The sequence below is a fragment of the Ochlerotatus camptorhynchus genome, unplaced genomic scaffold, assembly GCF_037179485.1.
Source record: "Ochlerotatus camptorhynchus isolate MF236.1 unplaced genomic scaffold, CSIRO-AGI_Acam_v1.1 ptg000993l, whole genome shotgun sequence".
NCBI classification, from domain to species: domain Eukaryota; kingdom Metazoa; phylum Arthropoda; class Insecta; order Diptera; family Culicidae; genus Ochlerotatus; species Ochlerotatus camptorhynchus.
In genome coordinates, this window is record NW_027041424.1 from 10,001 (window position 1) to 36,865 (window position 26,865).

Here is a 26,865-nt window from a genome sequence, read left to right on the forward strand (position 1 = left end):
GTTTTGGAACTCGGGTCTTATTTAGAAACATTATTTTCAAAAGTTTTGTTCCTCAGGGCATAGAATCGCTTTTTAATTTGTTTTTGCAAATCCCGCCAGATAACTTTCATGGCAGGATCGCGTGTTCTTTGATATTGTCTCCTACGGACATTTTTAAAACGGATCAAGAGCTGAATATTGTCGTCTATTATAATTGAATCGAATTTAACCTTGCATTTTGGTATTGAGGCAGCTCTTGCTTTAACTATAGAAGTAGTCAGAGATTCAAGAGCATAATTAATTTCATTTTTGGTTTGCAAAGGAATGCTTGGATCGAAGTTATATTCCATAAATGTTCGATATTGCTCCCAATCAGCTCTATGGTAATTGAAAGTAGAGCTGTTGGGATTACAAATTATTTCTTGGGATATTTCAAAAGTTACTGGAAGGTGATCAGAACCGAAGTCAGCATGGGTAACCAATTGGCTACAAAGTTGACATGAATCAGTTAAGACCAAATCAATAGTGGAGGGATTTCTTGCAGAAGAAAAGCATGTTGGGCTGTTTGGATATTGAATAGTGTAATAACCTGCAGAACAATCATCAAACAGAATATTACCATTGGAATTGCTTTAAGCATTATTCCATGAGCGGTGTTTTGCATTAAAATCACCAATAATGAAGAATTTAGACCTATGACGGGTAAGTTTCTGAAGGTCACCCTTGAGAAAAATTCTTTTGCTGGCCTACGCATTGGAATGGCAAATAGGCAGCTATAAACGTAAGTTGTCCAAATTTTGTTTCAACAGAATCTCCCAAAGTTTCAAAAACTTTGGTTTCAAATGAAGAAAGAATTTTATGCTTGATTCGTCTATGAATAATGATGGCAACGCCACCACAGGGTCCATCAAGACGATCATTTCTATAAATCAAGTAATTTGCGTCCTTCTTAACCTTATGGTCAGGTTTAAGGAACGTTTCAGTTATAACGGCAATATGCACGTTATGAACTCTCAGAAAATTAAATAGCTCGTCTTCATTATCTTTAAGAGATCGAGCATTCCAATTTAAAATGTTTAATGCTTTAAAATCCATTAATGAATTTTAAAGTCATAACAATATTATTAGCAAATTTAACTCCAGTTTGAATAGCATCAAACATGGAGTTAGATTTAAGCATATCAGAAATCATGTCAATTAATGATTTCTGTAAAAATTCCATTTTAGGGGCAGTAAAATTTGTCAAAATTTCCGTTAGAATTACGTTGGTTAGTATTTTGATTTCTACCCATTGCAATAGCAGCATAGGTAGCTCCATTAACTCGCTGAACATTGTTAGCAGCGAGGGGAGTAGGTACAGATGGAAAATTTGAAGCAGGGGTGATATTTGTACCTACGGGTACGAATGTAGAATTTGTTCCTCGCTGACCGTTTTTAACAACAGAGGAATTTGTATCTGGTCGGAAATGTGGAGCGTTTCCTACCTGTCACTTGGAACGAGATTGTAGGATCGCTTTGCGAGTCTTACATGCCCAAAAATTAGATTTGTGGTTTTCAACACAATTTTAACATTTAAATTTCTTAGGATCACAGGAAAGTATCCTTTGCGTGAGAGAAATCACCACAATTCATGCATTTAGCTGGCATGTAGCAATTTTTAGTTCCGTGACCCCATCCCTGGTTCTTACGGCACTGGGTGAGGTTTTGCAAATTTCCGCCAGTCTTCCTGAAGTGTTCCCACTTCACTCGGACATGGAGCATAAGGCTAGCTTTTTCCAAGGCCTTAAGCTTGTTTAGTTCACTAGATTTGAAGTGTACTAAATAAAAATCATTAGAAATCCCTGTTGCGCGAATCGCCAGGACGGGATTTCATTTTCATTTTGATTACTTGGAGTGGCACAACTCCAAGTAATTTTGCCAGTTCATCTTTGCTCTGATCCAGGGATTCACCACTGGGCAGTCCTTTCATGACAACCTTGAACACACGTTCAGTTTTGGTGTCGTAAGTAAAAAAATTATGCTGCTGCTCAGTAAGATACTTGAGAAGACATTTAAATCCGTCCAAGGTTTCAGCCAATACACGGCATTCACCCCGACGTCCAATTTGTAATAAAAACTTAACTTTCACGAAATTCAAAAGTTCCATGCAAAGAGCATGGAAATCGGAAGTGGTTATCACAATAGGGGGAATCTTTTCCTTCTTGGCATTAAGCCGGGAAAGTTTACTAGATTTTTTCTTGGATCATCATCCGTGAGCAAATCAAATTGATTACTCAAATTAATTTTATCAGAAGGGGGTCAATAGTTTGCCCCTTTCTTTTGCGCTTAGGTGCCATGGCGGTAGTAAATTTTTATCCAAATCGACTTCCAAGCATGTTACTATAATAATCTGAAGGATCGAAGAGGAATTTTCCAAATCGATATCCAAGAAGGATTGACTCAGGTAGGGTCCAAACAAGGATCGAAGAGGAATAAGAGTTGAATAAGGTAGAAATTTTACAGGTTGAGCACTGAAAAGTACTGTTTAAATTTGTTGTAGCTTTAGGTAGTAACACTTCCTTCAGCAAAAAGCAAATAGATCCGCACGGCCAGAGAGCACGATGCGGACTGATGTTCAGTTGTTTTTGCAACAAACTACTGAATGCGGTAATAGTAAGTACTGAATTGACTGTAAAATGACAGCTTTACGGTGAATTTTAGAAAGCTCAGAAAAATAAATAGAACATCGAGTTTTCAGTACTGGTTATGTTATGGTTATGGATGACTGAAACAGGCATGAAACGAAATTCAAAAATTCCAAAATTACTGATCACACCAGTAAATTGGATTCATTTACGTCAGCCTCCTCCGTTCAACCTCGCACACTAAATTTCAGAAATGTATGTGTGAAAACAGCAATATGTTTGTGAAAATTAGTTAAACGACTGGAAAAAAGTAAAAGGTTGCATCCAAGACACGACCGTATATTTGACGTAAGATTACGAACGATAGTTTTGAGTTCTGTTTGTGTGCTCTGTCGGTGCCCAGGTACTTTTTTTATATCTTTATTAAGGAGACTTTCAGCCCTGGTCAGGTTCGTCTCCGATACGGTGTCCAGGTAGTACAAGCCAATCCTGGACCATATGTCTTGAACTCATTTATCAGCCATTTGTGGTCCTGAAAAGGACCGATGGGTTGGAAGTTTGAAAGTCAGTTAAAAACAACGCTGTGTATTTTTTCCTCGATGTTCTTGGAGATGATAGCCGTACTTATGCGTTGAATATGGATCTATCGATGAATAGTTTGGTGAAGTGCGATGGCATAGTAGTATTCAATTGATGTTCTTGGAGAAGGTGGAAGCAGTGTTTATCAGTTGCATACAGATGATTGAGATTCTGTCAAATGATTGAAAGAACATTTATATCCTAGTGTTTTCGTCATTTTTTGAACTATTACGGTATCGGTGTGTTCAACACGGATGAGGCTGGCGAGCTGTATGTTGTTTGAAACGAGGGTGACGCGCTTGGCTTAGATGGCCCACAGCGACTCACGACGAGCAGCTGTGTGGAGCCTTTCGTTGTGTACTAGAGAACACCACCACTCACCACACGCGGTGATTGAATAAACACTGTTCGGTGAGACCGTATGGAATTCAATTTTGAAATCTGTGTTAGGGAAAGCGTTTTTTGCAGGAAATTGGTGATAATTTTGATCACCATTGCAACAGTTGGACATTTGTGTAATTTTCAATAGTGACGAATTGAAAATTGATAAAGTGTTCATTTTAGCAGATTTGTAGAAAAGTATCCAATCGATTGGCTTGTTTAGAATTAAAATCCATCCGCTATTAGAAGGTTAGATATGGTCAAAACCTGACCACTTTTCGTAATGCAGTCGATTTTGGTTTTTTGAAATTGCACCTCCGAAAGAAGTAATTCAACGTAAAAAAACAGAAGTGCAGAAATATTCAGAAATATTCACGGACTTCCAGATGTTCCATTAGTAGAGCTTCAGACTTGGGCACGCAATCTAGCACTCCGAGAAAGCAATGAGCCGACAAAACCACGAGAAAGCGTTGAGCGCTCAAGCTAGACTAGATCAGGATTAGTTTTAACAGAATCATTGCTATTCCGCCTCTAAACAAGTTAACCTCAGTCTTCCAATAAAAAATAATAAAAAATCCCAAATATTTTACTTATTATTCATTAATATTTATTCATAAATATACTTAAATAAAAGAACGGAAAAACTCAGTAATAAAAGAACAAAAAATAAATTACTGAAAAGTCAGCAATTATTTTACTGATTGAAATGGTATTTTTTTTTACATTCCAGGACGTAAATTTACATTTACGGACTTTTCAGTTAAAGAATAAACTACTAAGTTGATTACTGAACACTCAGCTGTTTAAAAACCCAGTAAAATTTTACCGACTTCAGTTATCTAAACTCTGTGTGCAGTCTGTTAAAAGAATGTATGATTAGCCGAGTTATTAACGAAAGAGAGAGTCGATGAAGAGAATCGATCAATGTAGATTGGTTTATTTGAAAAGTGTCGTGATAAATTATGAAAATGAAAATGACGAATATCATAAATAATAATCCTAATAATTAACGGTGATAAACGTTCCCATGAACATTTCAAGCTGAACATTGCATTAGGTCCTAAGTAAAATTGACTCGTCGACCTTCTCTTTGTATCCCTACGACCATGTAAAGACATTCCCAGGTATTTTCCGTGCACATATCGATAAAAAAAAGTTTATATCTAGCATGTAATATGTCAAACACAACAAGAAACGGTTATGTGCTCAAGTTATTAACGAAAGAGAAATTCGACGAAGAGTTTGTTAGGGCCTAATGCAATGTTCAGCTTGATTTATCATGACCGCTACAAGCAATGAGGTACAGAGAGAGGTGAAGCAGATCGTGAAATATTGTTGTATTAGTAAACCAAAAAATCAACGTAAACGCAAGTAGTGACGTCACTAATTGCTTGTATCGTACAGGGGTTTTACTCACACAACTTAACCGATTGCTTCACCTCGGTAATCCAGCTCATTGCGCTACACTGAAAAAAAAATCACTTAGCTTCTATTAGGAACGCACAGAATATTTTTCCAATAACAAAAATAATGATTTTTATCTGAATATCACATAGCATAAGAAATTCTATATGAGAAATCATATAGATTTCATTGGACACATAAATTTCATGTGATTTAATGGTGCAATTTCCAATTATGGGATCACATTAAAGCTATGTGAAATTCACATGGATATTTTCCACTGGTTATGTGATTTATTTTATGAGTGTACAAGCACGGGGGCAACAATCAAGAATTTTGTCATAGCTCATATCAATGAGATGCATATAGGGGTTAGGATGATTGCAACAGACTACTCTTTCTAGTATTCAGGGCCCAAGCACTACAAATCTTCTTCTTTTCTTTCCTTTATTTATCGTCGGTCTCGCAATCAGTGCCAATCACCGACGGACATCGATTGTCATCCATTGACGGCAATCGAATGTGCAGGAAGGCAGCTTCCACGCCTGCGTAGGATATATGCACTACAAATCTCCTTAAATATGTTATTATTGGAAGTAGAACTGCAAAAGCAGGGCGTTTATGATGTCGATAGAAGGTGATTTTTAGGATGATTTTGAAGCAGCAGATGGTATTGATCTCTTTTGACAATTATGAGAGATTGTATTGCAATAACCGGGTGTTTGGGATGTCTGTTTAAATTTTAAAATTGTTTGAACAGCTTAAAATAGGACCTGGGTTCAATACCAGTCGGCGCCGCCGGGATTTTCTGAGGCATAAAATCTCTGATCACGCCTTCGGAAGGGAAGTAAAGCCGTTGTTCCCTGGTCCATGAGTTGATGGGTCGATAGGAAGGTCCAGGTGTGAGAGCTGCCCTGCCTTCCTGGCGTTTGTAGCATTGGAACTTAGTACGGGAAACAAGATCGACGGAAAAACAAATCAAAGAAAAAAATCGCTTAAAAGTATTCTGTGTGGATGAAAAACATCAGGAGGGCCCATGTGGTGCCATGCTCCTTCATGGATGTACTTCGTGGACTATTTCGAGCATCCTGTGTATCAGTTAACTGGAACGACGTGCTTGTTTTCACGAAACTCTCGTGCGTTGACTCAAATATTTAAGTAAATATATTGGACTGTACTTGAGATTGTATTGATTGTTCGTTTTATATTTTTCAGGAGTGATAAACAACAACCATCAAATGTATCGATAGAAGAAATTTATCGCGCAAAAAAATTATACGAAAGTGCGTTCCACCCGGATAGCGGTGAACTACAGAACATATTCGGGCGCATGAGTTTTCAGATGCCTGGTGGAATGGCTATCACCGGTGCAATGCTGCAATTCTATAGGTACTCATGGTATTGATCTTTTTTTATCTGGTATTAACAGCAGCTTATTTGTCTACAGAACTAATTCAGCTATTATCTTTTGGCAATGGGTCAACCAATCTTTCAATGCATTAGTGAATTATACTAATAGAAATGCAAATTCATCCCTAACTACTACACAATTGGTAGTTTCTTACGTTTCAGCAACGAGTTCAGCACTGGTGGCAGCTGTTGGATACAAAAGCTACCTGACGAAAAAAGCAAGCCCTTTCTTTCAGCGTTACGTTCCATTTGTTGCCGTTGCAGTGGCAAATTGTATCAATATACCGCTTATGCGACAAAATGAGTTAATATACGGTATTGACATACAGGATGAAAACGGTAATAACGTTGGAAAAAGTAGAGTAGCGGCAGCAAAAGGAATAAGCCAGGTAACTATTGTTGAAATACTAAACTCTGGAAAAAGTACACAAACTTTGTGGAATAGTGAAAAACATGTGTTTCATGTGTTTTTGGGGAAACACTCCTATTGTTGCGATACGATAGAAGCAAAAGGTTCCTAATGTTGTGTGGAGACCTCCATACACATAGGAACCATATGCTTCTAACTTACCGCAACGTAACATTAGGAGTGTTTCCCCTATACACGAAAATAAATAAAGAACTTAAATTAAGAGCGTACTCAAATAACGAAAGGAAAGCAAATATTCTCGAACGGACCGAACGATGTTTACATGAGAGTCTCTGTGAGAGAGCAGTATTCATGCTATTCTTGCTGTCCTCTTTTCAGCCTCAATCCATTCGCATTGTTTGTTCGAACTGATGCGATCGGATGCAAATGTTCCCATCAATGAATACCCCTCACGGTGAATGCAATGAGTGGAAGTGGGAACTATGGAATGTTGAAGAGAAAAATAGGTGCGCAATGGGGAGATGCACGAGCACGCTAGAAGCATAGTAAATTTTACGATATTACAGGAGCCAGTTTACCTGTCATAATTTGATGTTATTGATGTTGCTTCTCGCAGTGGTTAGGTATCTGCCTCCTGTCTCGTAAAATGCTCTTTTGCGGACATGGATGGATCGCGCTTAGGAAATGCAGAAAGCAAGTTGGGCATCATGCACAACTTACGGAAGGCATGGAGGGGGGTCAAGCTTACATTTTTTGTTTGTTCGGGACCTAAAACCACTGCGAACAGTTATTTGATCTATTGTAGTATATCCCGTGTCCTTAGTTTAGGCATGTTGTATTACTCCATCACTAAGTAAGTAAGAAATGATGAAGTATTCGATTTTTTACAGTTGTCATTCTTGCATTTATCGCGAGGATCCGACACTAATTGAAAGGTCCCGCTATTTATACCCTTCGGAGTGTTTCTTAACCACTTCAAACTAGAGAACAACGAATAGAAGATTAGGGACCACATAGATGAAGACTAACTAACTCATTTTTTCCTTGGTACAAGATCATCCTCGGTGGACAAAGCCGAGTCTATCAACAAGGCATAAAAAGTAACAAGGACTAAGATGTGTTCCTTTGATTACTGAAAAATCCTGTTCCCCTAGTTTGAAGTAGTCGGGACTAGGAATCGGTGGTAGATCTTACATCCCGTAACGTACCACGAAAAGGTGATCTTCCCACATTACGGGGCTTACATAACTTATTGTTACAAAATCGAAAAAAAAAACATTGCTGTTCAATAGATTCTTGAGAGGGATTCTTCTACGTATGCTTTTTTTCAATTGATGCACGGGCGAGCCATAACTTTTAGAAACCCTTGAACTTTTTCGACACTTAAAAAAAAAATACATAAAAACCTCTTAAAGATTCGTTGAAAATCAAAAAATCCGTACAGCTTACCACACTTGTGAAAAGGCGAGTGGTCGACTGCACTGCACAATCGAGGCCTAAACCGATCGGGAGCCTGATCGATGCCCGAGTAGACGTGATGCCAGACAATTGGTATTATACTGCTGGCTGACCCTGTGCCTGATAATGTTTTGCAATTAAGATATACCGAGGGGTTATTCTAGAGCACACTTTATTCTTAAAACCCTGATATTTATCTGTTTATTATTTTTTTAGGTGATATTTTCACGCATAGCAATGTGCGCTCCAGGAATGTTGATTTTGCCGGTCATAATGGAAAACTTGGAAAAATATAAATCGTTCCGTAGATTTTCATTTTTACATGCCCCATTCCAAGTAATGGTAGTAGGATGCTTGTAAGTAATTTGTCATTGGTAATATAAAGACATTACAGTTTTATTCACTATTTTTTAGCTTAACTGTGATGGTACCAACAGCGTGTGCATTGTTTTCTCAAACTGCATCTCTGAATACCAATGTGATGCGGATACTAGAGCCTGACTTTTACGCACAAATTAAGGAAAAGGGCCCTGTTCCAGAAAAAGTATACTTTAACAAAGGGTTGTAATCGAAATAATTATGCATCTGTCGTTTTAGTATTGTATTAGAACAATGTTGAAGAAGAAATATAGGCTTGATGGTGTTAAATGAGATAATTGTGAATTTTTCCGAAATTATTTGTTGTTGTGTTTGCTGTCTACTGACTTGCGATGAGCGGCAGACAGCCCATGTAACGTGTTATTATTTTTTTAATTCTATTTGTTTTAAATTCGTATCAATTTACATTCATGTTTTATCAAAGGCATCATATCAAGAAGACTGGAAATATTTTTTTTAGTAAAAATAACGTGTGTCCTACTGACAATTGTGTTTCAGTAGGATAGTGTGCGGTATCAATACCCCTCGAGTAGAGATGGTAGCCGTTAGCTACCTATCGCAGAGCCCCTCGGCTTTCAGGCACGGCAAGCGATAACCGTTTGCCCCGTTATACGACGAGTAATAGCAAGCATCGCCATCGATCCAGCGAATTCTCATCAGATAGCCACAGGGTACGGACGTACAGGTAAGTAGCTCCAGCTACAACGGTATAGCCGCGCATTGCGGCAAAGGCCAAAACTCCACATTGGCGATCCTGCCAGGAGCTTTCTGGAATTGTTTTGATCATTTAGAAGGCGCGTCTAGAAGACCGCCGGAACATGATTTATGGTTATGGAAACCACGAGGCGCGTCTAGAAGACCGCCGGAACATGATTTGTGGTTAGGGATACCACAAGGCGCGTCTAATAGACCGCCGGAACATGATTTGTGGTTATGGAAACCACGAGGCGCGTCTAGAAGACCGCCGAAACATGATTTGTGGTTAGGGATACCACAAGGCGCGTCTAATAGACCGCCGGAACATGATTTGTGGTTATGGAAACCACGAGGCGCGTCTAGAAGACCGCCGGAACATGATTTGTGGTTAGGGATACCACAAGGCGCGTCTAATAGACCGCCGGAACATGATTTGTGGTTATGGAAACCACGAGGCGCGTCTAGAAGACCGCTGAAACATGATTTGTGGTTATGGAAACCACTAGGCGCGTCTAAAAGACCGCAGGAACATGATTTGTGGTTAGGGATACCACAAGGCGTGTCTAATAGACCGCCGGAACATGATTTGTGGTTAAGGATACCTCAATGTGCGTCTAGAAGACCACCAGAATGAGGTTATGGGTAGAAACGCCACAAGGGGTGTGAAAAGCACCGAAGAACGTTTGTCGATTATACAAATCGCAAAATGCGACTGGAAGACCACCGGAGTTCTAGTTAAAAAATGCTTTTCCAAATGCGCCGTCTATCATGTTTTTTTTTCTTATCAGAAATACGGGCGGATTCCATACCATTTGATGAATGCCCAGAATTGCCTTGCCAAAAATTAAAATAAGAGAAAATTCCGTGAAATAAAATATATATTGCCAAGCTAGCCCATGTCAATTAATAATGGACTAAAGCATTTTTCTTTTCCCCGCCTAGTTGAACATCATGTCAAACGACGGAAGATACGTGCGAGCGCCGATCGATGACGACAATCAGAAAGAACTAACTCCCATTGTCGATGATTCGGATGATAGCGTAATGGACGAGCTGAACGACGGAAGTTTGGATTGGGCGGATGAGCTGGAGGTGGCGGCTCACGAAACAGTAGAGACGGAAATTCCAACGCTTCACAGCGATGACGTTAATAGCAGACTGCGAAAGCTAGAGAAGATGATTGAGAACATCGCTAAACAACGCCGATTTGAGACCCCAATGGTAGAACAGTGTGACGAAAACAATATGTTAGGTCCGGACTCATCTTCGTTTCCTGGGTATATCGACAAAGGAAGCAACATCCGTTGGGACCTCATCCCAAAATTCCCAAAAGATATCCCATCAAACAACTTATGGGAGAATTGGCAAAGCTTCATCGAAAATTTCGAGATTGCGGCATCCTTGTCAACATTTGGATGTCCCTCAGACCGTGCCAAACTCCTATACCTGACAATTGGTAAGAACCTTCAGGACATTATAAACGCAGCGAATCTGCAACCAAACTATCATGATCCTAGGTGCTATTCAACCTTAGTCGAAGGTATCAACAATTATTTCAAGTCTATGACTGATACAGCCGCAGAACACGACGCATTTCAGGCCATGCGTCAGGCTAAGGGAGAGTCAATCGTAGCATTCCACGCTAGACTGACTCAGAAGGTGCGCCTCTGCGGATACAGCCCAACCGATCAAACCCGTTTCATTCTGGCTCAGCAACTCAAAGGCATGCAAAATAGAGAGCTAGCAGTGGCTGCCAGAACGTACGGACACAATGCAAACTACATCGTACAAGCTGGTACAAGGGTCGAAGCATACAAAGCTGATGAAGTGGTTACTGAACACAGCTCCGACGTTTATGCTGTCGATCGTGAAAAAGCGCCTAGCCGAACTAATCACGAAAGCCAACCCTCACGCAGTTTCAAGAAAATTGAGGAACGCAGGGCCACCAATCCGAAGAGGCCATAGGGATTTTCGCAGAACTACCGTGAAGGACGAAGATCTCGATGCTGGAGATGCGGGTTCATGTTCCATAAAAGCGACAAATGCCCCGCTTTGGACAAGCGATGCAATTCTTGTGGACGCGAAGGGCACTATGCTATAATGTGCCGCAAGAATCATGTCAACAACATTCGAGAGGAGGAATCAAGGCCGATGGTTTCACGCGAGTGGAAAAAGGATCCGAACAACGATCAGGTATAAAACTGTTTTTTTTTTCTATTCTTTTATTTTTTATTTTGTACTTATCTGTAGTTCGACCGAGAGATAAATCACAATAAACTGTATGAACTGCATTTAACTCTTACTATTCAACAGTATGTGGCTCACACCAAGGCTCACATAGTAATTGTACACACACAAATTGAAAAACCCCTCCACCAGCCACCTTTATTTATTTATGTTTTCCTCCCCTAGCAGATAAACACAGTTGCATCTCTAAATGATGCAATTGTGAGTTGTCGTCTTAGCTCGTCCAGTCCATATGATTTCCTGGTTGACTCGGGTTCCGACGTGAACATTGTTGGGGAAAACGATTGGACACTCCTGGAAAATGAATTCATTAACAAAACGGCTAAGTTGTTACCTATCGACCACCTCATTCATAGAGATCTTCGAGCGTATGCACAAACAGCGCCGATGGTTGTACGCCGAGCATTTAGAGCTGAAGTCGAAGTTATAAAAGCGTCTAAGCCAATCGTCTCCGCAGAATTTCTCGTCGTGAATGGAGGTCGTCGATCAATACTAGGGCGGCGCACAGCTAGTGAGTTGAGACTCTTGGAGGTGGGCCTGTCGGTTAACAACTGTGAAACAACCACTAACGTGGAAACCTTCCCAAAAATGCCAGGCGTAAGCGTAAAATTTAGTGTAGACGCATCTATCCCTCCTGAAAAGAACGCATATTACAACGTCCCGGCTGCCTACAGGGAAGCAGCCAGAACACGTTTAGAAGATATGGAAGCGCGCGGAATCATTGAACGCGTGGTAAAAGCTCCAGAATGGATAAGTGGTATGTCAGCAGTACCGAAAGGAAACAACGACTTTCGCCTAGTGGTTAACATGCGCGCACCAAACAAGGCAATACAACGAGAATACTTCCGCATGCCTTTAATTGAAGAAATGAAGGTAAAACTTAATGGCGCGAAGTTCTTTACAAAGTTAGACTTGAGTAATGCTTTTTACCACTTGTCACTCTGCAAAGAATCACGTGACCTCACGACCTTTCTGGCAGAGAGTGGTATGTATCGGTTCACTCGCCTCATGTTTGGTGTGAATTGTGCACCAGAGATCTTTCAGCGAGAGATGTGTCGCCTACTAGAAGGAATCAGTAACGTCATCGTATACATCGACGATATTCTCATTTTTGCCGCCACGCTCGAGAAGCTCAGATCAATTACTGGCCATGTACTGAGAATTCTCCGAACGCACAACCTTACTCTCAATGTGGAAAAATGTGAGTTCGACAAGAATTCCATGATGTTCTTGGGTCATAGACTAGACCAAACTGGATTCCATGTTGATGAAGCTAAGGTAAAGGCAATTAGAAGATTCCGGCCTCCAACCAGCGTGTCTGAACTGAAGAGTTTCTTAGGAATGGCGTCATTTCTCAGCCCCTACATAAAAGATTTTGCCAACATCACAAGCACACTGTGGTCAGTAACTACTGCAAAGAACTGGCACAGAACCAACGTGAAGCCTTAGCCACCGTATGGGCGGTGGAACATTTTTCTTTCTTCCTTCTTGGGCGACACTTCACATTACGGACCGACGCGCAAGGCGTAACGTTCATATTGAACCGCTCCCGTGAAAATTCAAAGAGGGCTCTAACAAGGGCTGATGGATGGGCACTTCGTCTTAGCCCATACAACTACAACGTAGAATATATTCGTGGTCGCGACAATATCGCCGACCCGCCTTCCCGGTTGTATGTAGGCGTCGATGAACCTTTCGATGAGCAGCACAGTCCATGGGAGGTGGCCGTACTTGAGGCAAACTCGGTAGGCTTCTTGACAGAAAAAGAGCTCCGAGACGAAACTGCTTTAGATTCGACTATACAAAATGTTATCGATGCACTAGAGACTCAGATATGGCCCAAAGAACTCAAGAGATTCGAGAGTGTAGCAAGCGACCTATCAGTTCACAATGGAATTGTGATTAAGAACGGTTGCGCAGTGGTACCGAGCAAGCTTCGAGAAAAAGCTCTTGACCTCGCTCATGACGGGCATCCAATGGCCGCTAAACTCAAAAGTATTTTGCGAGAACGGGTATGGTGGCCTGGCATCACAACCGACGCCGAAGAATGGGTCAATGCTTGCCAAACCTGCGCAATGAATGGTCGACCGGAGAAACCAACACCGATGAGGAGAATTTTTGCTCCACAAGCCGTTTGGGAAACTATAGCACTGGATTTCAATGGACCGTACGCGAGATTCGGGGGTATATCAATATTATTGATCGTCGATTACCGTTCAAGGTGAATATCTACAAACATTTTTACCGTACATTTCTAATTCCTCTATTCTTCACTCAGATTCTTGATTGCTCGACATGTAAAATCGACCAGCTTTGATCAAACCAGGCTTGTGCTGGAACAGGTGTTTGAACGAGAAGGTTTTCCTAAATGTATTCGTTCCGACAATGGACCGCCGTTCAATGGCGATGAGTACAAAACTTATTGTGCCGACCGAGGTATCGAGACCGTTTTTTCCACCCCTTTGTTTCCTTAGCAAAATGGCCTCGTCGAAAACTACATGAAGATCATGAACAAGGCGATGGCCACAGCGGTGAGTAACGGAACGTGTTTCAAAGAGGCATTGAAAGCGGCGGTGAACGCTCATAATGCCGCTGCCCATGCGGTTACTGGTGTGCCACCAGAGGAGGTGATGCTTGGGCGCAAAATCAAGCGCCGGCTACCCTTGCTGCACCACGCAAAAGCAAACTTCGACGAAGATACTCTTAATCGTAGAGACGAAATTGAAAAAACTAAAAGCAAAGGAACGCGAAGATGCTCGAAGGGGAGCCCGGGCGTGCCGCGTTTGCCCGGGTGACACGGTTATTATCGAACGATCAAACCGTACAAAAGGTGACAGCAGATTCGATGAGCAAAGATATACCGTCATCCAGGAGGACAACGGAAGCCTTGTCCTGCAAAACGATGAAGGACAGACTTTGAAACGTCACGTTACTCAGGCAAAAAAGGTTGGTAAGTGGCGTGAAACCAATGCCGACAATGAAAACCCAACAATAATCCGTCAGCCAACGGGGCAGCAATCAGTTCGACTACGCAGGGAAAGAGTACCACCCACGTATCTAAATGATTACGTACAATCGATCGAAAACTAACTGAAAGCAAGCTAAAGTTACGTTCCAACCTTAACTCTTCTAAACTATACTTTTTCTTACCACAATTGTTTCTCCGTTCCTGATGCATTAACATGAACTAAAATACATAAAAAAAAAATCACTGGAATCTAATAAGCGTATTCTTATTGGAATAATTTCACCTGTATTTGCCGACCATAACTGCAAATCGTGCTTTCCCCACCTAGCGGATCCAATCGTCTGTTTTTGGGTTCGATGTACGACGTAGATTTCTCAATAAACGTTATTCGTTTTCGTTTAATCAGAAATCGCATTCCTTGATCCGCAACACATTTTCTTTTTTTTCCTGAGCGTTGAACCGGAGACACCTAGCAAAACTATTCTAAGCAACGGTAACGAATGATAGCACCATGGAAACCTTTCGTTTGCCTACAATATAGATTAGTGACGTTTAACGCACGCACATTAGCGGGAGCAACGCCGTGTAAAGTTGTTTATTATTTTCCTCTGGCTAACCTAAAAAAATTATGAAAGTAGATCTGTCAAAATGAGTTTGACATCGATTTGTTATGTATTTTCCTCGGATATTCACTGACACACTCTCACATATTGCACCAATACAACCGGGCGTGAAAATCTATAAATATATATACACGCTCGTCCGGTTGTACGCAAAATTGGGTTCAGGCGACCCACTCTAGCAAAAACACGACATACCCAGAATAGGGTAAACTTACCAGAACTCACATTTTAGTTAGGCGATGTTTTGTATATTTTTGATTATGGCATCCCATAATTATAAAACTTCTGTGTATACGCACAACTTCACCAGGAGTGAGTGCAAAAGGGAAACAAATAAGAAGTAAAACAAACCATTCGTACGTAAAATTCATCCGTATGTGCTAAAAAAAAAAAAATAATAAAAAGTGAGACAGCCACACGTAAAAAAAAGGGTGTTTTTGAAAAAGTGATTGATGACGTTCCGGATCAATAAGTTGGATTACCAAGGCAAGGATAAGAGCGTCATATGCATTTATATTAGCAGACCAAAAACATATGTAACGTCACTTTTAAAGAGAGACAATTGAATCTTCTATTTTTGTTTCTGTAGCTGCTGAATTAAATAATGCATTATTTATTTAATGCAGGAGGGGGATGTGCGGTATCAATACCCCTCGAGTAGAGATGGTAGCCGTTAGCTACCTATCGCAGAGCCCCTCGGCTTTCAGGCACGGCAAGCGATAACCGTTTGCCCCGTTATACGACGAGTAATAGCAAGCATCGCCATCGATCCAGCGAATTCTCATCAGATAGCCACAGGGTACGGACGTACAGGTAAGTAGCTCCAGCTACAACGGTATAGCCGCGCATTGCGGCAAAGGCCAAAACTCCACAGATAGTTCATAAACAAAAAAGTTATGAATCATTGAAAAAAGTAACATTTTCCAAAATCCTAGTCATCCCAGTTATCAACTATCTATAAAATAATGCAAATATTAAAATACATTATTTTGCAAAAAAAAAAGCATTAATTGCCCAGTGCTGTTATTTTCGAGATATTCGTTGATTAAAAATTACAAATCGTATAATTTGGACAACTTTAGCCCTTTTGGAATATTATTCATGTGTGTCCAGTTTTGAAAATATTTTCAACAAAACGCCCAATAAATTTCCTTAATGCTAGCAGCTTACAGTTTGTAAATCAGACACATGAGCTACGAGTTAATGAATCATGAATAAGAGGCCGGTAAAGGTGTATTTTTGTAGTTCTCATATACGACTAGCTAATATCCAAATAGCGACCACGCCGGAATAGGAAACAATCATAAAAAGTGCTTGATAACCTTTTCGGGTTATTGTCTCAACCATGTAGAATATGATTCAACCATTTGTAACATCGTTCGCATATAGTATCTCTTCAATAGAACATTCATTTAATAAAAAACGGAATCAATAAAACAGTGTTGTGTTAGGTGTTTACTTGATTCACATTACATAATTACATTTATGAAATATACGATCATTCCTTAATCCTACTCAATACCTATTTAAACAGATTGAAACCCTTTGCATCATGATTTGCTTTAATTTTATTTTTAGATACAGGAATAAATGAGTGAAGTTTTGTGTTCCTTGGATTGTTCTTGCTTCACAATATTGTTCATTAAGCTTGGCAGCCATAGTTTTATATTTTCCTCTGATGTTACAAAACAAAATGATAGTCTCGTCAATTCTTCCTCCTTTAGGTTATATGCCCCGTTAAAAATTTATTTAGCATTTTGAATTGGATGTTCACGTTCTCTGGCTAATGTTGCTCGTGTTTAAATGCGTTTTATTGTACCTCCAATCAGGGTTGCTTCCACTCAGTTGCTATAAAAAATGTTTTTCGGAATTATTAAATTATTACATGTTATAATAATAATTAGTACTTGTAAGTTAAAAAAAGAGGTCGTGAAGTATGTGTTTGAGGTATAAAACCTGTCAATATTGCTTTAAGTGCGTCACAATCAGCGATTTTACGATTTGTGAGCGCTCACTCTGAGTGAACGCTCACGAATCATAGAATCGCTTATTGTGGCGCTCTGAAAGCGAAATTGACAGGTTTTATACAACAAACACATACTTCACGACCTTTTCTTGTAACTTACAAGTACTAATTATCATTATAACATCTAATGATTTCATAATTCTGAAAACTAATATGTACTAATAAATCTTTAACATGATTATAAAGGACTAGCTTTAGGAACAACTTTCATAAAAGAGCGAACTAAATATTAAAATGGTGTAGTGGGCAAAACTTTTTTTTTTAATTTATTTTCTAAAAGTTCCGTTTAAGTTCCACCAGAAGCTGCTTAGAATGCTATTCAATAATGGTACCAGAACTTTCAAGTTCTTATTACGACTTAAAAATGAGGCTGCTTAGAATGCTTTAGACCACCATCAACCAACCTGGTTAAGCCATAAATAACCTTTTATTAGAACTTTTGGTTACTTAGGAATAGGGAAGAGCGCTATTTCGTCGTAATCGCCCATTTCCGTTCTATCGAGCAGAGATCATCAATAATATCAATGATTTTACCGTGCACAAATCAATAATACGTTTGTTCCGATCCGTTAGTTCATGAGCCATAACATAAAGCCTATTACAGTGCATTGTTTGAATATTTACACTACTTGTTTTTTTTTTTTTTTTTAAAGAAGCGCTTCTAGCGAATACACTTTTTCTACTATCATCAGTAGGACGAAGAAAATCTAATGGCGTTTCAATGCGTTAGGACGGAAATGAAACTCGTAGGACGTAATTTAGAATCAAGAAGCAGTGTTAGATTTTTAATAATATCTCAAAATTGTTTGACTCTTTATCAAATCCAATGGAAAGGTGAATAAATTTAGGAGTTATTTTTGATGAAAACATTCCATGTTTTGTTCAAACCCTTTTAAAACAGAGATTTAAAATGCGGGATGTGCTTAGTAGGTCGGAAATTAGATCAAAAACTCTACTATCCATTTGCTCCGCCCGGAGATGAACCAGCGTCTGGCTGAAAATCTCCTTAGTAAAGACAACCAACCAACCAACCAACCCAACCATTTGCTCCATCCACAAATATAGGGGACCTCAATACAGATCGAAAGAGCAGTGGAGAGTAAAGGATTGTAAAGTTGACCCACCCTATCGCACAACATGGAACGGTATCAATACGATATGTTATGCACTCCAAACTATTCTAGAGCTAAGAGCATGAAGTTCTACATACTCAATGAAGTCTTGCCCTATGTTTTATACACCTTTATGAGTTCATGAAGATATTTGATGCTTTCTAAACTATTCCGCTGTTGAGATCTTGCAGGGGCAACGACACTCATTCAGATGCATTTTATTTCAAAGCGCTGCTATGGTATGCGGGCCAGGCCTGAAAAATCATTTACATTCATTTCATGGATTCATTTACATTCATTTGCCTCTAACTTTTTTCATCAACAGCAGTCCGCAAAATGATGTACAGAGATTTTGTAGCTTTTGTTATTAGCTACAACTTTTGCCCATAACTTAAATCTGAATCTCTTATGCATCACGAACTAGAGCGGGCAGAACTTGATACTGTCTTTCAATGAATGTAAAATACATTCACTGAAAAACAGTAGTGGCTTCTGTTCGTCATGCATAAGAGATACGGATTTGAGTTGTTAACAAAAGTTGCAGCTAATAACAAAGCCTATTATAACTCCACACATCATTTTGCGGAATTCTAAATGACAAATGAATGTAAATGAATGCAAATGATTTTCCATGCCTGATGCGGGCAGGATGGAATGAATAGACCGGAATAGACAGAAAGATAAAAAGGGATGTTCAGGATATCTTGTAAAAAAAAATAGACAGGTTTGCTTAAAAATAGAAAAAGGATGCCTACAGTGCTGTGATCTTAAAATTTGAGCTAAGTAGTCGCACCCAACCCACCCTCCGCCCTTGAAATATAAATCTGTCCAAAATAACGATGCGTCCGCCCCTGACGTTGATGACGTTGTTTCAAATAGTGTATTATCTAGTTGATATTGTACTTTGTAAAACATTGGCACTTTATCACTGCTGCACGATGAGCAGTTCCTTGAACAAGTCCTTTTATTATTCTTAATTTCTACACGTTCCGTCAAATTTTCCAAGCACCATCATTTTTGTTTGCTTCTTTATCTCATATCATACTCGATTTTCTCCTAATATCAGAAAAAAACCGTGTTTCTTTTCTAGAAATTTTCCGTGGGCAAAACAAAATTCTGAAAAAAAAACTGCGAAAATCTTTGAAATAACCTTCAGAGATGTTTGTGATGTTACAGGTGATGTTACCGTTGGAAACCTTAATAGGAAAGACGTTTACTGATCCAGTGCCAGGTTTTTCCGTTTATATCAGGTTCTTGTTTCAGACGTTTCCAAGAGCTCGTGGGAGTAGACACTGTTTGGCATTACTGCCGAAAATGTTTAATCAGTCCAGAAAATGTAACACTTTTGGTAGTGAGTCTATCCTTGGGGGATTCAATATTATAACAACTGAACTCAAGCTTTTCTGAAGTTATTAAGTATTTTATGAGCTGAATACACAAATACAGTATTTCCATTTTGTTCCGAAGTGATTCAAAGCTTAGGCAAAGTTCAGTACTGTTCAAAGTGATTATGTACGTGCTACTACTCTAGAAAAGCTTGAGATCACTTTGAAAAGTACTGAACCAATACAGAAAAGCTTAGCAAGTACATAATCACTTTGAACAGTACTGAACTTTGCCTTGTGACAAGGTACTTCGCAACAGCAGCTAAAGAATTATTTGAAACTGATGGAGCACATTCTGCAGTTCACAGAAGATCGGGCCATGGCTTAAATGATGCAACGAAGGAACTTGTTGTTCAATTTTTTGAGGACGATGAAACTAGTCGGGTGATGCCTGGCCAGAGAGACTATGTGTCATTGGAAAACGATGGAAAACGGAAAGCAATACAGAAAAGGTTATTGATGACGACACTTAAAGAAGCATACAAAAGATGTATGCATGTATGTAAGTAGCCACCATCCTAGCTTGGGTCTTGTCCTGCATGTGGCTCCACTCAACAGCAAGATCAAATTACGTCATCATTCTGAATTCAACATACTGCTGTATGAAGGGCCAAAAAGGGTTGGACGGGCCCGTAAGCAGAGGCACTTACGCGAAACCCGCGGGAATAAGAGAATCTCCTTCCAACAATATGATCCAACAAAACGAATAACGAAATTCGCAATACATGTTAAGTTTTCCACGGGATGGTTTGTTTTAGAAGAGCGCGTCAAAATCATTGCAACTGTGGAAGTGAAATGTAACTATATAAAATGACAGTACACATTTCCTTCTAGACTCCGGTTGGCACTCCACTCCATTGACCAGTTACAACTTCAATGATGCTCTGATGCTCCCTCCCGTCCCAGCATTTTTTTAATATGCAGGATAAAATTATATAGGGTAGAGAACTACTTCGGCCTAATCGCCCATTTTGGGCCTATCGAGCAGAAAACTTCAAATAAATCCATGATTTCAGAGTTAACAAGTCAATTATGCGATTGGTACGATTCTTTAGTTAATAAGCTACGGAACGAAGTCAATGAGAACGCGTGATATGAAGGTTTGCACCCATAGTTCCCAAAAACAAAAGAAGCGCTCCGACTAAATCAATTTGTATCTTCATCCGATAGGCCGAAGTGAATTCATTGGCGTTTCAAAGCGTTAGGCCGAGTTTAGAATCCGTAGGCCGAGTTTAGCGTCAAGAAGCAGTGTTAGACTTTTGACAATATCTCAACGATTGGTTTCTCTTTATCAAATCTAACGAGACGTACGGAAAGGTAAATAAATTTGGAAGCCATCAGTAATAATAGCATTCCGATTGGTGCTAAACTGCGCTCGATTAAGAAAGACCAAGTGCGGGTTGAGCTTAATAGACCGGAAATGGGGTAGTTAACCATATAATCACGATTTATTTAATGGAAATACAATGTATAGGGATATGCAAAATATCTAAAATAAATAAATAACACAAAAAACAAATAACCTTGATTTCAATGCATTGTAAATAGTTTTTAATCATACTTTTATTCATGTGATAGGAAAAGATACTATGACGTGTCCTGCAATATTATAACAGTATAATCAACAATCAATACGAAACTAACGATTTTAAATTGGCTCACCACTTTAGTAGCCTATTGGTCCCAAGCAAACGATTAACGTACCCTATTCTAGTTGAAATTCTATTACTACACTATGTTTGTTTTGATTCGCTATGAAAGTTTGACAGATAACATCAGGGGTGTGTGGATTCATGCAGAACATGCAGGGGTGAGTGAAATAGCTTGGGACTGCTTAGGACCGTTGTTCTGGTACTGAGTGAGCCAAAAATAATAATGATTTTCTTCGGGACCCAGTGGTCTTAGAGTTACCTCTATGGTATAATACCACACGGATAGAAATTTCCTTATACCTTTTGGCAAATTTCCATTGCTGATTATTCATAAATTGTATAAGTCGACTAATAAGCAGGCGCCTTGCAAAAAGTTAATAAAGATCATGTGTCAAATAAAATGTATAAGCGGTCACACATACCTTTTAAGCATTCTAATAGGACTTATGTGGTTTGTCTTATGGAATGTATAAAGCTGATGCTTTGGCAAAAATGTATAAGTGAAACACATGAATTAAATAATTGATTTTCGTTTCGTGCATAGAGGTAACTCTAAGACTAGTAGATCCCGAAGAAACGTGCTCAACTTTTTGGCTCAGCTCTGGTACTATCTTTGGTCCCAAGCTAGAAGATTCACCCCTCGAAACATAGGAAAATCCAATAACCCCTCATTTTACCTGTCAAAATTTCATAGATAATCAAAACAAACATTGTGTAGTACTAGAATTTTGACTAGAATGGGGTACGTTAATCGATTTGCTTGGGACCAATAGGCTAGTCAAGTAGTGAGCCAATTTAAAATTGTTAGTTTCGTATTGATTGTTGATAATACTAAAGTAATGAATCAATAGATCGCAAAATCGAGGTTATTTGGACATGGGACATTATATTTACTAAGGATACTATTTAATATATTTACTTAACACCGTGAAAAGGTAGAATAATTAAATAACTTGACATATTTTTGTGAAACCCGTAAGCAGAGACACTTACGTGAAATACGCAGGAAAATTATAGTCTCCTTCCAATGATACGATCCAACGGTCGAATAGCACAATTCTCAATACTTATTAAGCATCCCACCGGATGGTTTCTTAAGAAGGGCTCCAGCTCGAATGATATCCTAATGCTCCCTCCTATCTCCGTATTAATTTAATGTAAATAGCAGTATTTAATATGAAAATATAATATGCATTGTTTTATCCAATAATATCAAACACAGGTATGTATCTATATATTGCAGTTATGCTAATTCTGAAACTAAAAAAAAATCAATCCGCTGTCATTGAATATCACAATTTTAATTATTGGAATTCAATAAATAGAAAAAGGAATCCCTCCTACAGATGCCCTGGATGATCTAAAATGCCGTACCATTATTTGAATATAAAAAGCTAATATCACATAATTGGAAAGCTAATTCCATGATGCAATAAACCATAAACGGATGAAATACAATTTAATACTATGTAACACAATTTCATATAAGAAATAATAGTAAAATAAATAAGCATGTAATTTAATATAATATAACATGAAGCCTATAATAACATTTACACACAGTACAGTACTATTAAACAGTAAATAATGTGATGAAAGAATATAAATTGTAATTAACCAAATGTAGCATAATATAATGAGATGAAATAATAATTATAATAATATGCAGTCTGATCGAACATATAATCAAATATATCATATTAACAATATGATCCATTCATGCCTTTTTCAAATATTGCAATGGCAACCCGTAAAATATTGCTTCACGCACCATCTAGCGTTGAAAAAGGTCAGCAACAATCATTCTATTACAATCGAGGGGTGCGAATATAGCACTTATTACAAAAGTAAGAGTCACATTATTTTCATTAATTACATTGTGTATATTACTTTAAACTTTGTCTGACACTGGTGTCATCAAATAAAATAATATGCTGAAATACATTCATTTGAAATATTAAACAAATTTTCGTTTGGTTTACCCCTCGTGACGATAAACAAATACATTGGTAGCCTTTTTGGCCACAGAGGTGCTTTCATCCCTAATTGGGTTCGCCAGCTAAGCGAAAGAGTGGATCATATTGTTAATATAATATATTTGATATAATACAATTAAATAAAAGATGACATTATAGCAACGATTAAAAAAGAAGAATGAAATAATTTTTTTTTTTCCCTTTATTATAGAGATTTTTAGCCATAGGCTAGTTCATCTCTTAAAATGAAATAATTAAAAACATTCTCTATTTACCCACATTATACTTCTGAAGACTTGTACTCAATTCCATCTAAAGCCACTAGGGGTTCAATGTACTACTACAGTGATAAGATCCGTTAGTATAATTATGACACAATAGCGTATTAAACAAATAAATATTTAGAATAAAGTTAATGGTCCTACCGAATCATTAACTTTATTCTAAAAATGAGAAAAATAAAACATCAATATGAAAAATCTATTATTCAACCGCATCCAGGTTTGTTGTACTGAAAAATTATGTAAAAAAAAAATAAAATCGCACGCTCATGCAACATACTCACCACTGTTGTTTTAAAATATATTTTTAATCGTAGTTTTTGTCTTTAATTTTATTCAAATAGTTATGTTAGGTGTTCTAGAATGTAGAGAAAAATTTATCGTTTTAAAATGTTTCGCGTTTGTAATAAAGTTAGGTCCCATTCCTCCTCCCGCTGCAAAATAAGACGAAAGCATAAATTAACATAATAGTCGAGCGCGGTTGCAGGAGAACGATGGCGAATATTTTAGTGTCGGTGATTGTCAAGAAAAAAGGAGAAAGTTACGAGCCACAGTAATCGACGCGTTTTTTGCCCCGTCCGTTTGAAGTAAAAACGAGAAGTTGGAGTGCCGTTTTTGTGGCGTGTGTCTGCTGGAGGGATAATTCCCAGCATCGTCGCGCGATAGCTACGTCGTTTTCCCGAAAGGTGCCGTGGTTCGTGAGCAGAAGCGAAGGGTGTCGGATCGCCGCCGAGGGAAGCTAAATTTAAAGGATTTTCCGCTTCCCGGCTAAACTCCAAGGATCCCCGAACACCCACCGTCCTCACTGCGGTGGCTCAGCCAGTAGAGCCAGTCTCGCCACCGCAGTTAAGAGCCAAGGAGGGACGAAGCAGGCCGAACCGAAGGAGCGTTCGTCTGGGTAGTGCACTGCGGTGACTACCGGGACCATCTACGGCGAGTAGTTGGTCCGGTCATTCGTCACCATCGTCGCCGGGGGGTTCCGATAAAGAAGCCTTGCTCATCCACCCCGCTAAACGCCAAGGACCGCCGCTACGCAGCTAAAGTGAAGTAGGAGACGCTCAGCACAGACCGTATCTGGAGCCGACGTGAACAAGCCGCAACCGCCGCCGCTATCGTCAAAGGGCCCCACCGTGTGTCACCGAGAATCAGTGAGGAGAAAGGGAAGGTTAGATTATCAATAGACGTCTTAAATTTCTTTCTCTTTTTGTTAATCAATCCATCCAAATCCGAACGTCTTTGGGGGAAGTATTCTGCTCGTAGCCGCCCCGCCGGGGTAAATCGGGCCAGCTATAGGCTGGGAGGTAAGCCGGAACTTACACACCCTCAAAGCTATGAAGTGCCTCCTTTAGGTAGGCGGCTCCCCAATTGAAGAGGGCTGCACACGCCAGTGCCTGGCACTTACTGCACTGGTGAAGTTTTGAATACTTCCTCTACTCTTCCTGAAGTGTTCTCACTTCACTCGGACATGGAGCATAAGGCTAGCTTTTTCTAAGGCCTTAAGGTTGTTTAGTTAACTAGACTTGAAGTGAACTAAATAAAATTAATTAGAAATCCCGTTGCGTGAATCGCAAGGACGGGATTTCATTTTCATTTTGATTACTTGGAGTGGGACAACTCCAAGTAATTTTGCCAGTTCATCTTTGATCTGATCCAGGGACCACTGGGCAGTTCTTTCATGACAACCTTGAACACACGTTCAGTTTTGGTGTCGTAAGTAAGCAATTTATGATGCTTCTCAGTGAGATACTTGAGAAGACATTTGCATCCGTCCAAGGTTTCAGCCAATACACGGCATTCACCCCGACGGCCAATTTGCAATGAAAACTTAACTTTCACGAAGTTCAAAAGCTCCGTGCGAAGAGCATGGAAATCGGAAGTAGTTATCACAATAGGGGGAATCTTTTCCTTCTTGACATTAAGCCGGGAAAGTTTACTAGAATTTTTCCTGGATGATGGATCATTCTCATCGTCTGTGAGCAAATCAAATTGATTACTCAAATTAATTTCATCAGCAGGGGGTCCAAGAGAATACCCTTTTCTTTTGCGCTTAGGCGCCATGGCGGTAGTAATTTTTTTTTATCCAAATCGACTTCCAAGCAGATTGCTATAAGAATCTGAAGGATTGAAGAGGAATCTTCCAAATCGATATCCAAGAAGGATTGACTCGGGTAGGGTCCAAACAAGGATCGAAGAGGAATAAGAGTCAAACAAGGTAGAAAATTTACAGGTGTATTGAGCACTGAAAAGTGCTGTTTAAATTTGTTGTAGCTTTAGGTAGTAGTAACACTTCCTTCAGCAAAAAGCAAATACATCCACACGGCGAGAGAGCACGATGCGGACTGATCTCCTCACATTAAAGGTTTTGAATTTGGTGAAATCCGAGGGGGACGACTCTATCTACGCTGCAGGAAATATTGTGTTTTGCTGTGGCTAGCTGCGCGTACGCTGAGTAGATAGAAAGAAGATTTATCACGATTTTGAAGATTTCCTACAAAAAGATGATGCGCGATGCAAGTAGATGCGAGAAATGAAAGAAGATTTTTCGAAGATTTATTCGCTAGTGTGAGATTTATTGAGCATCTCAATTTGAGATTTAGATGTGTCGCCCCCTCGGTGAAATCTTTGATTACAGTTCAGCAAATTATGATAACAGTAGAAATAGATTGAACATTGTCGATTAGCAAGCAATATTAAGAACTGCAGGAAAAGTTTGAAGAAATGACAACTAAAAGAAGAAGACGTCAGAGTCATGCAAAACATCCGGTTTGGTACAACAGGGAACTGAAAAATTTAAAAAATTAAAAGCAAAAATTGTAATTTTATATAAAAAATATAATAGTGTAGAAACTTTGGCATACTATTTAGACATTTGCGATCAGTTAAATTTGGCCGTGAATATGTCATTTGAGGAGTATAATTGAAAAACTGAACTTGAAATAAAATCTAGTCCTAGGAACTTCTTCAATTATGTGAAAACCAAATTAAAATCTGATAATTTTCCATCAAAGATGCATTTGGACGATAGGGTACCCTACGCTTCGGTCAGAGAGCGTATAGGGCGTCGTTGTGCCAATTTGGTCGTGGCACATTTTGAGTATGAGAGAGTAATTGCAGTTAGATCAAAAGTACCTACGAAAAATGCAAATACTTTCATAGATTACCCGAAGTTGCGATAGTGAAGGTATGATCACAGACAAGCAGACATAACACTCTTAAAACCTTCATTGAAATCGTTTTAACGGTAAATTTAAATGTTTCCCCGGACATGTTCAGGATGGTGCTGCAGAAATGCCTGGACGAGGGTCACTTCCCTGAC

General features: G+C 39.2%; 2 protein-coding genes across 2 annotated transcripts in view; both read left to right on the forward strand.

Moving 5' to 3' along the window:
- Positions 1–6,138: 6,138 nt before the first annotated feature.
- Sfxn2 (sideroflexin 2) lies at positions 6,139–8,831 on the forward strand (the record flags this gene model as incomplete). Its single annotated transcript, XM_065238843.1, has 4 exons — positions 6,139–6,356; positions 6,415–6,766; positions 8,422–8,561; positions 8,620–8,831. Coding segments are annotated over 4 exons (864 nt in total), but the record flags the coding sequence as incomplete, so codon positions are not given.
- Positions 8,832–11,379: 2,548 nt separating this feature from the next.
- Positions 11,380–26,865, forward strand: part of LOC135715717 (myb-like protein I) — a gene marked incomplete at its 3' end in the record, with an annotated part of 49,611 nt that continues 34,125 nt past the window's right edge. The window contains exons 1-2 of the mRNA XM_065238844.1: positions 11,380–11,472; positions 14,001–14,153. Coding sequence (XP_065094916.1) covers positions 11,380–11,472; positions 14,001–14,153 — 246 coding nt within the window. The remainder of the gene's footprint in view (positions 11,473–14,000; positions 14,154–26,865) is intronic.